The sequence below is a fragment of the Schistocerca americana genome, chromosome 11 (genome assembly GCF_021461395.2).
Source record: "Schistocerca americana isolate TAMUIC-IGC-003095 chromosome 11, iqSchAmer2.1, whole genome shotgun sequence".
Classification (NCBI taxonomy): Eukaryota; Metazoa; Arthropoda; class Insecta; order Orthoptera; family Acrididae; genus Schistocerca; species Schistocerca americana.
Genome location: NC_060129.1, coordinates 208,515,453 through 208,531,004, shown reverse-complemented (window position 1 = coordinate 208,531,004; position 15,552 = coordinate 208,515,453). Strand labels below are relative to the sequence as shown.

The 15,552-nt window shown below is 42.2% G+C and overlaps 1 protein-coding gene across 2 annotated transcripts in view; it reads left to right on the top strand.

Moving 5' to 3' along the window:
- LOC124553765 (ankyrin-3-like) overlaps positions 1–4,801 on the top strand; it is a 44,569-nt gene extending 39,768 nt beyond the window's left edge. For both annotated transcript variants that reach the window (XM_047127700.1, XM_047127701.1), the window contains exon 4: positions 4,230–4,801. In XM_047127700.1, the coding sequence (XP_046983656.1) occupies positions 4,230–4,710 (481 nt within the window). In that variant the 3' untranslated portion in view covers positions 4,711–4,801. The remainder of the gene's footprint in view (positions 1–4,229) is intronic.
- Positions 4,802–15,552: the final 10,751 nt, after the last annotated feature.

Genomic DNA, 15,552 nt, shown 5'->3' with positions numbered 1-15,552 from the left:
TAGCCTGGCCCCTACACGTCCCACCTTTTTAATCTCCTTGCTCTTTCATGTTTGCCGTTTTTAATGTTTCATGTTTCCTAAGCCTTTATCTTGTCTGTGTTGCTCGTTTTTTGGGGGTAATGGATGGTGAGGTGGTGATTGTGGCATTCATGACTGTAATTACTTCCATTGTTTAATATTTATTAGTGGTATAAGGATGCAAAGTAGAACCCGTATGAGCAGAAACACTGTTTGTGAGAAAACCATTAAAGCTACATGAAAATGAAGAGCAGCATAGAAAATATGTTGAAATTTGCATCCAAATTGATGTCTGATATGTCTTGTGACATAGATGTGGTTGAAGTTATGCAGCCATCCAGTGCTTCCCTTGAAATCACTGTAATATATGTTGCGCAGAATTTGATGTGCATAACATACTAGGTCATTATCGTGCACATCCCGTAAATGGTATTGAGCATCCTTGAAATGTGCAAATGCCAGTTTTTGTAAGAACTGCACCATGTCCTCCCTTGAATATCTGTAGTTTTTCTTGTGCACTAGACTGTCATATTGCTATGGATTTATTTGAAATCTGTTCATAATTGTTGTTTTACTATGCTGTGGATGATCCTCTATGTATTTAATTATGTTTAGTATCTGCTGCTTGGACAACAATTGTCTTTTACTACGTTTCACTGCAGATGGGATTTGTGGTTCACTGTCCGACAAGTACCACGACCTACATAGCCCAACACGTTTTTCACTATCACTTTCACTTGTTAAGCATGTATCGTCATTACACTCGTCATGTGCATTATCTGCACAGTCGAGCACATACGACTCCACACATTCCACTGACTCATCTTGCAGAAATGCTAATATTTCATCTGTCACTTCTTTCTCACCCTGGAAAATTCCTTGGGTTCCCTGCTAACAAGATGTCAACTTTGACAACTGTTGTTGTAGACATAATGCAATGTCTGCTTTCTTTATTGTTGTCATTTCTGTGCATAAACACCACTAGCACTGCGGCACTGTTGTGAGTTACTCATTGACTAAGGTGTTCAATTAGCTCTGTAGTCTCGTGGTGTGCTCACCAATCGATACCTCCAGTCCCGCCCCTGTTCCCATTGTCGTTGCATCTTAGGACTATATGTGGGGTGTCAAATGCCGTAAACACCATTGGTCTTTTGTAACCTCACACTCAATGGATTCCTCGTCAGACATAATCACACATGTGATTATTCATCGCCCTCTCCATAACTCATTGACAGTACCTGCTGAAATCTGTGAGGGGAATGTCAATCACCAGACTGCCTGGTTCTCTGTGTCCTGCCACCATCCCTCTGGTTGTAGAGGAAACACGTCTGCCGTTCACACCTCCGCAGGTTGGTGGCTCCGCCTGTTGCCAATAACTACACGTACATGAAACTGAAACTGAACATCTCTCAGCCTTAAACACGTGTCTGCTTCAACAACAGATTTGAACTACTGAGTTCACCCCCATTCTCTTAACAGCCAATTACACGAAAACAGAGAAGCGCCAACACGAATTATCCCATCATATCAGATTGTAGACTTGCAGTAACTCAGCTTTCCAGAACATGTGTTGGACTTGGGCTAGGGAGGGAGTTCTTGCATGGAAGCAATAATGATACAACCAGGTGTTAATTACAGTGCAGGTCAAAGAAAATGCATAATAATAATAATGAGAGGATGTGGGACAAACAGGGTCTTAAAACATCACTGATGCAACCAGACTTGCATCTCATTATGATAACAGCAGATACGGTGAATGGCATGAGCCACCTCATTTGCTCCTTACCAGGCAGTTTCCACAGTTCAGGGTTTGACCTACACTAGTAGAATCAGTACACATGACTTTCATCTCTCCATGCTGTGCAGGTTTTTAAATGAAGTATTACCATTCCTAGCGTTCCATAGCAGTCTGTGGGTTCGTGTGAACCCGTACACACTCCAAACTAGTCAAAGGTCCACCACCTCCACCATAGCTGCTCCTAGGAAAGCACTTTCGGTGTCAAACCCACTTCCAGTGGCCACTGTAAAGTCGTTCAGAATTCACGTAACCTCTCTCGCTATTGATATAAAAGATCAAGCACCGTTTCACGTAATTGTCAGAACACCACGGCCCATTTAGAATATATAAACTATGTTAGTCCAAACAACTTACGGGAATTCAGCCAGGTAATATTTTCAGCGACCACCGATTATTGCCTTGAAAATGGCGGGGTGTACTCCTGCTGTAATATCGGTGGTCACTGAACATATTAACCGGTTCATAAATGCTTCAAATGGCTCTGAGCACTATGGGACTTAACTTCTGAGGTCATCAGTCCCCTAGAACTTAGAACTACTTAAACCTAACTAACCTAAGGGCATCACACACATTCATACCCGAGGCAGGATTCGAATCTGCGAATGTAGCGGTCGCGCAGTTCCAGACTATAGCCCCTAGAACCACTCCGCCACTCCGGTCGGCATATTAACTGGCTGAATTCCCGTAAGTTGTTTGAAAACTGTATATGCCAGGAGAAACTCGGGTTTCACATATGTTAGGCCATCATAATAATCACAGTGTCCTTGGTCTCAGGTTAGAACCCAACCGTTGCTTAAATTCTGAATAAAAATCAGTAGCAATGGTGGGCAAACACTTGTGGCGTAAGAAGTCATGCTTGTTTTCCCAATAGCCATGTCAAAGAGCGAAAAGGAGCGAGCGGAAGTTCGCTACTCTCTTGCCTGTGGGGTGGTAAACTGCCCATAAAGGCAGAACAACCAGCAGTGGTCAATGGTTCGAGGATGGGGAAGATAATGGGAACCACTGAATTAGACATGTAAAGCACGAGGGTGTGCTGAAAAGCAATGCCTCTCGGTGTGTGGCTTTTTTTTTTTAATATCGGTTGAAAACTTAAATGTCACACATGTTACTTGGACAACTTTCTCAGTATGCTGACGCATGTTGCAAAACTTTGGCACTAGTGGGCTCTGAATTGTAGCGTGTAAAAGGGCGGTGTGTAACTTAAATATGTTGGTGTGTGAGAAACAACTTGTTGTGACCGAATTTCCAAATGCACAAAACGTGTCTCCAATTGAAATCTAAAGAAGAATGAAAGCCGTGTACATTCTGATTTTATATGCATCAGTAATGTGCGACATTGGGTTATTAGTACTCTTAATGAAGGTAACAGTGTGCCAACCCCAATGTGTGTGCCAAAGATTGGAGTGGACGATTGCATATGGAAACCGACGAGACTCGTCTGAATTGAGTTGATGAACTCGCACAAGAAAATCTGCAGATAACACAGACACAGGTGTCGGGTACGTGAGGGGGATCACGAGAGCGTGTACAGGGCCATCACTGCAGAACTGCGGTACAGGGAAACTCTGTGTGTGGTGGCTGGCTTGACTGCTCAGTCCTCGCATGAAGCAGAGCAGATTGGGCACCTGTCAACGATTCATTTCGCGTTTTGAGCATGAAAATAATGGTTTGCTTAACAACATTGTGACAAGTGATAAAAGTTGGTTCAATGAATGTGTGCAGGTATGAAGACAACCTAACGAATCCATGGGCCCTGAACGTCAGCAGGGGACCGTTTGAGCTGGTGGAGGCTCTTTAATTGTGTGGGGCATGAGCAGCTGGAGTGATGTGGGACCCCCAACATGTCTAGATACGACTCTGACAGGTGACATCTCCATAAGCATCCTGTCTGATCACCTGCATCCATTCATGTGCATTGAGCATTCTGACGAACTTGGGCAATTCCAGCAGGACAATGCGACACCCCACACGTCCAGAATTGCTGCACAGTGGCTCCAGGCACATTCTTTAGAGTTTAAACACATCCATTGCCCACCAAACTCCCCAGATATGAATATTAATGAGCATATCTGGGATGCCTTGCCACATTCCATTCATAAGAGATCTCCAGCCCCTCATACTATTACGGATTTATGGACAGCCCTGCAGGTTTGACGGTGCCAGTTCCCTCCAGCACTACTTCAGACATTTGACAAGTCCTCGCGGCACTGCTGCGTGTCGCGGGGGCCCTACACGGTATTAGGCAGGTGTTCCAGTTTCTTTTGCTCTTCAGTGTATAATGTGAGGGGTGTTTCTAGATTTCTTTGCCATTAGTCAGATGTGTATAAGAACTGCTAACGTTTTTGTTTCTATAATGATTTGCTTCTTTTGTGTTGTATGTTTGTAGTCAATAGTAAGGCTCTTTGTTTTGTAGGAATCTTTCAGCATGGGAGAAACGCAGGAGGCTGACCCTGGCAGCTAAGGAGGGGTCGGTGGCGGAGCTGCGGGCACTGCTGGCGGGAGGAGCGGCCTTGGAGGTGAGGGACGGCAGCGGGAAGACTGCCCTCCACTGGGCAGCGAAGCAGGGACACCTGGAGGCGGTGAGGTGTCTAGTGGGGGGTGGCGCGCAGGTGGGCGCTAGGGACCACAGGCAGCAGACGCCTCTGCACGCGGCTGCAGGGGGCGGGCACACGGCCGTGGTGCAACTGCTGGTGGAGGCCTCGGCGGACCCCGACGCCAGGGACCAGCGGGGCAGCACTCCGCTGCACCTGGCTGCGAGGTGGGGCCACGCAGAGCCGGCGGCTGCGCTGTTGGCGGCAGGGGCCGACAGGCTGGCCAGGGACGATGTGGGGGACACCCCACTGGACGAGGCCCGGCTGTACAGCCACCAGCAGCTCGTGCAGCTGCTGACGTGAAGACCGGACTCCTACCGAGGAACGCGGAGTTGAGCAAAACTTTGCTATGTGACTTTCCATTATTTTGAAAATAAACAGTAGGAAATATCAACTGAAATATCTCTTCATTACCTGTTAACTCAAGTCCTGTGCCTTCGTTTCTCCTAGCACATAAAATGTTGACAACTTAATGAAATGCAGCCGGACGCTGATTTGACAGTTTCCATATTTCAAAAGGTGAGCAGAAAAATGCTTTCAGAGTACACTCAGCGAAATATCAGCGTTCTGTGCAGATTTCTCATAGTTGCGGTTCTGTAAATTGTTTGAACAAATCCTGTACATTATTTGATTTCTCAAAACTACTTGGTTGGACCTTGTATGCTGCTATGTCAAGCAAGTGTGAACTGCACCATGCCCAAACATTACAGCCACCTGTTTAATAGCTCGTTTGTCCATCTTTGGAATGAAATATATCACTCATTCTGCACATCAGGGATCCGTCAGTCGGTAAGTTTACGGAGGTGTGTGGCGTTAGATGTCTACGCACAAGTCGTGTAATTTGCATAAATAACAGGCTGCCAATTTGCGTACCTATAGCGACTCAGATAGGTGGCACAGAGGATTTACTTCAGGCGAATTTGATCGCCAAGACACAAAGTGAGTTAACTGTAATGCTCTTCAAACCTCTGTACCATCGTTCTGACTCTGAGGCGGACAGTTCTACCACTGAAAGATGACATCACCATTAGGGAAGAGCTCGAGCATAAAGGGATGCAGGTGGTTGCAGGCTGTCAGCGTGTCTTCAATTACTACGACAGGTACCGTGCAAGTGCAGGAGAATGTCTCCCATAGCATAATACTGGTCCCACCAGCTGCCGTTCACCTCGATGACAGTATTTGTGGAGATGACCATCGACCTAGTAGCAAAAATGTGATTCACCCAAAGCGCTGACACATTTCCTTCGGTTGACACTGAATCCCGACGGTCCCTTGTCCGGTGCAATCGTAACTGGTGATGTCGTTCGGTCAACATGTGAACACGTACGGTCGGTCTGCTGCGGAGCTCCGTGTTCGACAGTGTACGACGAACGGTGTGCTCCAAAACACTTGTACATGCGCCAGTATTTTGGTCTTTTGGCAGAGATGCCACAATTCCACATCATCACTTTCTATCCTCTGAACTCTACGTTCTGTGAAGAGACATTGAGATCCGACCATTTAGCAGCTAGTGTTAGTTTCATTGATCTTCTACCTCTTTCCGTAGATGCTCATGATAGAAGCATGTCAACATTTGACCAGCTTCAGTATTTTTCGAGATACTCGTTCACAGGCTCTGCGTGTTAATAATCTGCTCTTTGTCAAAGTCGCTTACCTGAATGTATTTCGGCGTTTGCAGCCCATATGCTTGCTAGGTGATTCCCCATTTCTATATGATCTGATTACATCCTTTTTTTTTACTGCGTCAGGTGCCCACAGCGTCAAAGCGTGGCATCCAATGTCACGGTGGCCAGTGGTTATAATCTTTTGCCTTTCCAGTGTAAGCTATGTAGCTAGAATATTTCTTCAGTTCAGTGCAGTGCAGTAGCAGTTCATGTGTTTAATTGTAATGCGACATTGGTGGCAATATTCATTCCACATGATGGGCCTATCATCTGGTACTATGTTAGCAGTTAATGTTGAACTAAAGGGAATCGAAGAACCCCATCAAATGATTTCTTTCCCACATGAACACAGCTATACTTCTGATGGTATAAAACTTGTTAACTTGAGGCAGGTAACATCAAACTTGGCTCTCACCTTGCAGGATACTGCAGGAAGTCTTGCTGCTTTCCAGATTTTGCACAATCTTAAGTGCCTTTCCCTCAGCCCAGTGTCACTTAGGCAGAGTGCCTACAGGGGTCGCCACTTGGCAACTCTGGCTCGACAGGCACCATTTCTGACACTGCTCTCACTGCTTAGATGGCTCGAATGAACAATACAGCTGATGGGGCTATGTTAGGAATTTGTGCAAACATTTGAATCACAAAACTATGTACATCACACATGTGCTACTCTGCTTCCAAAAGAATGAAAAGCAACAGTGATCACAATATCTCATAATATTTCTCCAAACTGTAGACATAAAGAACTTTGCAATTTACTAAAATAGTTAATAAATCAATATAATCAAGTCTGTTGTTGATGGTAGATTGCCACTGACTACTGAGTAGCAATTTTGAAATAATGGTAACATAACATACTATGTTTAACAGTAGGAAAATTTAGCTGCTGAATTTTGACATAAAGACCAACTATGGAATTTCTGCTGAAGATATACTTTCCTTTTCACTGTAAAAGACCTGAAGTTACCAAAAGTAGCAATACAGTCATAAATGAAAGACAGCACATTCTACAAGTAAAAGTACTATCCTCATAATATTGTCATCAATACTTTTTGCTATTGAATTACAATTGTCCAATGAATTGAAGTTGCACTTGAAGCGATAGTTGAGAAATCAACTGTGAATGCAACAATATAACAAAACATATTTCACATTGCTGTACACAAAATGGGACCCATTTCAGGTAGACTCAAGTAGGTAAAGTGGCAAGGAATATCATAAAAGTACAAGACATAAAATTCTCTATTTTGGCTCATGGTTAAGTTAAATAATTCTAATTTACAAGTGACTTGCTATTAAGTCAATTAATTGAAATGTAGACGTTTTTATTGATTGAAATTATACAGTTTCCTAATTTTTGTTGAGAGTGGAAGTGGATAGTGTTGTGAGTGGAAGTGGATAGTGTGGTGAGTTTTCTGAATCAATGCAGGTAACCAGTGCTGCATACCCCTGTAGAGTAAGTTCCTTCATATAGTAAGTTATCAACAACAGTTTCAAACTTTGATGAGAAGTTTTCATTTAAAACATATTTCAAAGTTGTTTTGTTGTGTATGAGTCAGATTTAATATGTCCATTGTGGGCTTGGTATGTCATTGGAACAGCATTGAGTACTTAAAGCTTCACCTGATTTGCATTCTCAACCCTGAAAGAAACCAACAGACCAGGCCACCAATATAAATGTGTCATACTTTGACCTAATCATTGAATACCTCAAAAAGAAAGACTTTCTCCAGGTCAGCCATCTAGGATTTTGAAAATGTCAAACCTGTGCAATCCAGCTCTCACTTTTTCTTACATGACACTGGAAATCCTTTAGTCAAGGGAATCAAGTAGCTGCTGTGCTTAATAAATTCGAAAATGACAAGACGTTCCCACAGTGACTTTTATTAACAAAAGTACGATCATAAGAGATTTAAAGTGAGACTGATGTTTCCGTGGTAGGAAAGAACCATCTTACCTCGAATGCCGAGTCACTGGCAGAAGTAGCAGTAACCTCAGGGGTACTCCATAGAAGTGTGTTTGACCCTTCGTTTTCATATTGTATATTAATGACTTGATAGACAGTATCGGTAATAATATCAGAGTTTTTCTAGATGAGACACTTCTCTGTAATGAGGTGCTATATGATAAAAAAAAATTTAAAAGTGATGCAAAGGTTGGTATTCGGTTTAAATGTTCATAATTATAAGACTGTGCACTTCACAAAATTCCAAAACATACTACCCTACAATTTCTATTTCAGTGAGTCAAAACTGGAATCAATTCATACCTAAGTGTAACTGTTTATGGGAATATGATATGGATTAAGTATGATCATATAGTCTCAGTGGCAGTTAAAGTAGGTGGTAGATTCGTGTACATTGGCAGGATACCAGGGAAAAAACTTATGAAAGAATTATTTTGTATTTTTTCAAATATTGTTCCAGTGTGTTACACCCATACCATACAGAACTAAGAGTAGATATTAAAGGTACTGATAGAATCACAGCACAAATGATCAAACATTTGCTTGACCCATAAGAGAACTTCAAAAAATGCTGAAAAAGCTCATCTGGAAATGCTTGAATATAGACAATTGTCCTGTGAAAATACAATTATCCTTCCCAGTACTGAGGGAACTTTGTGCCGACCTTTTGAAAATATTGAAATCTAGTCAGTTACATCATATTTTAAAGCTGACAAATTCTTAAATTGTTTCTTAGAGGTATTTAATGAATCATTTCCTCGTAAATATCAGCAAAAGAAAGTAAATGGTAAACTCTAATGGATTACAACAGGAATAAAAATTTCTAGTCCCAGAGAGAGAGAGCTCCACAATGAGTTAAAATCAAACATAAATCCGGATTTTGTTGCTTATGTCAAACAGTATAAAACTATGTAGGAAAGTTGTAGTGGCAGCTAAAAAAATGGCAAATAATAAATTCATACAAGAACACAGAAATAAAACAAAAGCAGTGTGGTAAGTTGTTCAGTCTGAATTAGGAGCCAAAGTAAGAATTCATGAGATTTTGAAAATTATATATGAAAATGAAATTATAGTAAACCCTGTTCAGATGTCAAGTTGTTTCAATGAATTCTTGCTAAATGTAGTAAGATTGGATGTAGATACGACATTCTATCAGGGCATCACAAATTTGGAAAACAGCCAGAACACATTTTTTAAACAATTTGAAAAAATCAGCCAAAGGGATGTGGAAAAGGAAATATTGTCTCTAAAAAACAAAACCTCACATGGGTCGGATGAAAGAACATCTGTAATCAAGTGTGTGTACGATATTATTTCTCAACCACTGTCAATTATTATAAATCAATCTTTTGAACAGGGATGCTTTCCAAATCTTTTGAAATATGCTGAGATCAAACCTCTATTCAAGAAAGGATTTACAGAAAATATGGGGAATTACTGCCCTATCTCTCTCTTGCTGGTCTTTGAAAAGATTGCAGCAAAACAAATTAATAAATTTCTTACTGTAAATGAGATAATTTTTAAAACCCACTTCAGATTCCAACAGGGTAGAAACACTGTGAATGCTATGAATGAGTTTATCAAAAAAAAAAAAAAAAAAAAAAAATGCTCCACATTAGTTAAAGGTACAAAGGTCACAGGAATATTCTGTGATCTAACTAAAGCTTTCGATTCCGTGAACCATGCATTACTCCTCTACAAATTACAGATGTGTGGAATCAAGGACACTGCTTTAAATGGGTTTAGCTCTTACCTGTCGGGTAGGAAACAAAGAGTAATTTTAACTTAAAATGGAACCAATCATTCCTCAGACTGGAAAACAGTTCCCCAAGGAGTCCCACAAGGTTCGATATTGGGTCCCTATCTGTTTCTTTTTTACGTAAATGACCTACCACTTGCTATTGATGTTCATTCAGTTTTATTTGCTGACGATTCATCAGTTCTAATTGAAAATGAGGTATCTGAAAATAGTTCAGAAAGAGCCAACAATACTTTAGAAAAACTCGAATCTTGGTTCTATCAAAATGGACTAAAACTAAATGTAACTAAAACCAAAATGATTGCAATTTGAATCTAAATCAGTAGAAAGGACTGAAATAAAGATAACTTGTAATGATCAGGATATCACAGAAGCAAACCACATGAAGTTCTTAGGCCTAAATCTTTACAAAAATTTAAATTGGAAGGTACACATAGATTACTTAGCTAATAAACTGAGCAACCTACCATTTGTAAAGTGTGTTTTGTCAGGTGCCACAAACATGGATACCAGGAACATAGTTATCACTGCTACTTTGAGTCAGTTATTCGTTATGACATAATCTTCTGGGGAAATTCAGCAAATGTCACTAGGCTCCTAGTATTACAAAAGAAAGTAATTAGAAGCGTGTGTTGCGAAGGAATGGGAATACTGTCGACCACTGTTATAAAATTTAAAAATACTGTCTATCCCCTCACTTTACATGTATGAGATGGTGGTGTTCCTATATAAAAATCAAGATAAACTAAACACTTTCCGTTTTGACCACAACTACAGCACTCGCCACAGAGAGAGTTACAAAACACAGCCTTCCGAAATGCCTTCACAAAAGAAGACGAAGGAAATATTCCAGAATTCGAATCGAGAACAGCTGCCAACACGAGTAACGTAGAAGTAAATCACTTAATAAAAGCAAGTCTTCTGGTCCAGACTGTATATCAATTAGGTTGTTTTCAGTGTATGCCGATGCATTAGCTCCATGCTTGACAATCATATACAACCGCTCGCTCGACGAAAGATCTCTACTCAAAGACTGGGAAGTTGCACAGGTCACACCAGTATTCAAGAAAATCCGGATCATTAACGTCGATATGCAGCAGTATTTTGGAACATATACTGTGTTCGAACATTATGAATTACCTTGAAGAAAACGGTCTATTGACATACAGTCAACAAGGATTTGGAAAATATCGTTCTTGTGAAACACAACTAGCTCTTTACTCACACGACGTTTGGTAAAATTCACTTCTATGCATGGTGTTATATGAGGCTGATTTTAATACAATGATTGTGCGTGTATGTTTGACCGCTGTGCAGGTGAGCGGTGTGGGAGTGATAAAAGATTAGAATTAATTTGTTGCGGATGTGAGTGTAGCTCAATTAAGAGCGATATAATTTAAATTGTTAAATATAATATTTAATATGTGATGGTTAGCTTTGGTGATTGGGTTGAGGTTTAAGAAGAGGGTGGTGTGTTTGGGGGAGGACCTTATTGGGTCTGATCTAAATTTGATCACTCTTTCAAAGACGATATTTTTATTTAATTGAAAGGGGAAAAAAATAATTTTTCTCTGTCTTTGTAGGTTCTCTATAGACGAGAAGGGATTTAGTTCTTTTATTAAAAGAAAAATTGTAAATTAAATTTAGAAGGTCTTAGAAAGAAGAGATTGTTATTGATTTATTAAAAGAAAAATTATAAATTAAATTTAGAAGGTCTTACAAAGAAGAGATTGTTATTGAGTACTGAATATATAAATTTTTATACTTACTTCTGGTTAGTCATAGGTGTATGGCACACTAAAGTACTAGGACTGTGCTTAATATGGACGAGTATGAGATGAATTTTATAATATTATATTAAAATTATTTTTGGTCTTCTAATATGCGAGTATGTAGATATCTGTAGAAAAGGGGGGTAGGCTCTGATCAGATAGACTGACGCGATTCTGCCAGTGGAAAAACGCTCTCCAATCAACTGAATTGTTATGAGAGCGAATGGGTTGACTGAAGGTGCACTGATGTAAAATGGTCATTTTGTACCACATAGGAAAACGAATTCTATCTTTATTAGAAGGACAAGGTGTACATGGGAATATTGTCATCATTGGTATGTGTTTAAGTATACAATATTAAATGCACTATCCTCAGTGAGAGGGGTGTGTATGTCGGTGAAAGTATTTTACTTATTTGACTAGATGTATGCGTAATTTATTATGTTTAATTGTTCAACCAATATGACTATCTGTGCAAAAAGGAATTATTATGTTCTAATGAGCTGGGTTGTATGTGGGGGCGTAAATGGTTGTACTAAATTATTATAAGAGAGTGGGTGGCATATAAGTAGAACAAGTTGTGTGAAAGCGTGTGTCGAATGAGTGAGCTAGTGGATGACACGACTCATCTACGTCGGTATCATTAGGACCTGTAAATGAATGTCGTATAATTGGGGCCATGGTAATAATATTTAATTCAAGTTGGAGGTGGTAAATATGGGCAAGGCTTTGAATATTGGTGTGAGTGTGATATGTGCTTGATGGTCTGTTTAAAAGTTCCAATCTTTAATTGGGTTTGGTATTTCGGGGTGTGTGTAAAATTAATTTTACTCTTGAAAGTGCGAGAAAGATGAGTTGATGGGTGTTTAGATAGAGGCTACGTTTGTAATTCGAAAAGAGGAGATGAGAATGGTAAATTTATTGATGGACATGGTTTGTGGGGTGATATATGAGCGTCAAGATAGGGTTGAGGACGTTTGCGTTAGTTGATGGTGGGAGGAGTAAATTAGATCTTATTTTTTAAAAAATGTTGTATAATACTGAGAAGGTTTTAGATAGCTGGTCACGCGACAAGGCGAGGGCAGCGATGTGTAGTTATGTTTAGTTAAAGGGCCGTGTAATGTCGTGTCAGGAGCAATGCGCAGTGTGCTACAGGGTCATCCTATGATGTGTCTAGCGTATGGAGGCTGCGCTTTGGAATTACGATAGGTTGATATAAAGTAGACGTTCACCCGCGTTCGGTGGTCGCGGCTCGGGGTTGTGGCGGATCGTGGTCCTGCACGGACGTATGTGTCTGCTTTGACCGCTGACGACCGCGCCAACTCACGCTTGCGGAAGCCGAGCAGGGGCTGTGCGAGGTCTGAAATCAGACGGATGGGTGACTTCACGATCCTGTGGGCAGGGTGCGGAGTGGGGGGTACCTGCGCACGTGTGCCGAGTTATTTTGGCAGCGGATCTGGAAGCTCGGCTATGCGTTATTTGGCTAGTTTACGAGTACTGAGCGTGTCTAAACATCTGTGTGATGTATTATTTAGTAGCAGTTTGCTGTAGTGTGTACTGGAATTACGATTGAGTGCGTGTCCGTAGGCTGTGAGACGTGGCCTAGGGTAAATGTAGTTGGGTGTTTTCTGATAGTGTGATAGATGTACCGTATGGTTAAATAAGTTGTTTGAAAAAATAAATAGTGTTATCAATCATTACAGGCCCATGCAGCGCAGATCAGAATGATCGGTTTTCCGTGACTGCAGTAAGTTTTTCGCAGTGGCGTTATTCGTGTGTGTCGACGAGCTATGCACTATTCTGACAATACACGTGAAGGCAGGTGCAGACCTGAGACGGCGGCGGTATACATGAGAAGAACAATGCAGCTTTCACATGTGTCGGCTGTCACGAGCGCTCGGAAGCTGAGCTTGGCTGGAGACTCTGGAACCCCCTCCCCCGCCGACCGCACGCGCGCGCCGCTTGCCTTGGAGCGTAATCTAAGGCGCTTCGGCGATGTCAGTTTCTCCGGTGATAGGCGCGAATGCGACTGTGTTGAGGTCATGTTTGGGGGGTGCAGAGCAGAGACTTTATGGTTGGTTTGGCAGCTGGGAGGTGGTTGGGGGCGCCTGTTGCACTGTGCTGTGCTTTATTTGGAGAGTTTAAGAGTACAGAGCTCGTCTGCCGATATTGTGTACTGCATTATTTAAGAGCAGTTCGCTATTGTGTGGTGAAATTAGAAGGTGTTTACGTGTTTGTGGCCTGTGTCAGATGACCACAGTCAGATCAGTGCGAGTGTTTTGTGACAAATATACTCCACGACTAAATAAAAGGGGCTCCAAATAAATAGAGCTCAGTCCTTCATTACTTCCCCAAGCAGCACAGCGCAGTCTGAGCGGTTTTTACGCAAAAACTGCAATCTGGTCAGACTGTGAGTGGGTAGACAAATAACTGGACAAATTTATCTCTAGAGGAGTTACAGCCCCGGACTGGAATGAATATCTTGATGGGTGTGGTTGTGTTGCCAGTGTAGTGCAATACTCGAGTTCAGAACCTGCCTTATGTCAGACTTACGCATCGAAACCTATGAGATGCAAAAGTCTCAAAAAGATATGTCCCAAATAAATAAAGTACACTCCTTCCATCAGCCTATGCACTGAATTATTTCCCATAATTAGGATTTGTTTGGCTATTTGGACGTAAATGTTTTGCATTATTTACGAGCGTTTCGCATGTCTGTAGGCTGTGCTATGCATTATTTTTAGCTGTTTACAATTAGCAAGCGTGTGTCTACAGCATTATAAATATGTAGGAGTGTTTTGCATGTCTGTATGGTGTTGAACATGTCAGAGTGATACATACACTCCATTCCTAAATAAAGAAAATTCGTTCCTGCACCCATCGACCTAGTACAGGGTGAGTCCTTTTACCAGAAACGTGGAGGAAGAGGTTGAGTGCTGGTGGCTGAGTTTGAAACAATTTTCTTATGTTGGTGGCGGGAGCACAAGTGAGTTGTGTTTACTGGCGGATTTCAAACTTGGCGCTGGTTTCTAGGACAAAGTGGCGGTCGGGTGGCTGAGGTTAGTACAAGTGGCCTTTCTTCAGAACAATTTTCTTAGGTTGGTAGAGAAAGCGGAAGTGACCTTTCTTTACTGCCAGAATTCAAACTCGGTGCTGGTTCCTAGGAAGAGGTGACTGTGTGGTCCTCGAAAAGTAGTTGAAATTGGGTAGTTGAACACGTTTGCATACGTATATGAAATTGTAAATTGAATTATTTAATACAGCGGGGTGGTGAGAGTCAATTAGCGAGCGTTCTCGCGACGACCAAACGTGCTGTTATACAGTCACGTGGTCGACAGGTTCCGTCGTGTCCAGCGTTAAGTGCTCGCGGCAGCGACAGGAGGTTTACGTAGCGGGGTGGTCGACGCCCGCCTGCCCCCTGGGGTCTTCGGAGAGAACCCCGCGCGTCAGCCGCGCGTACCTCAGCCGCGCTCTGCAGTTCGTCGTGTGAGGATGGCGAAGTCGGTTGGGACACACTTGCATGACCCTAATGCCGGAAATAAAGAGTCCTTTTCCCCACCTTGTCACTTTGCGTAGTACGAGTGACGAGATTTTAATAATGTATGTCCGGGTGCCGATATAGAAATACATGGGCAGATTCGAATGTACAGCAAAAGCAGGTTGCGACTGGCCTATCGACGGGTGTGACGTCAGGGCAGATTCCCCTCTTGAGCAAGCAACTTCGGCGACAAACGTGTTTTGGTGCGTTGCTTGTCCCACAAAGCCACGTGGTGGATCGCGAACCGACCGGCCGATGTTTACGCCGGCCGACGTAAGCGGCGGCTTGCTGGCTGGACCAGCGGCGCGCGTGGGCTACCGCCGACCGGTGGGGGGTAGGTCCCTCTGCCGGCGAGGGCGTGAACTAAACCATATGGGCTCTGGAGTTCGTGGTGCGACACACCTGCATGACGGTAATGCCTGAAATGAAGAGTCCTTTTCCCCACC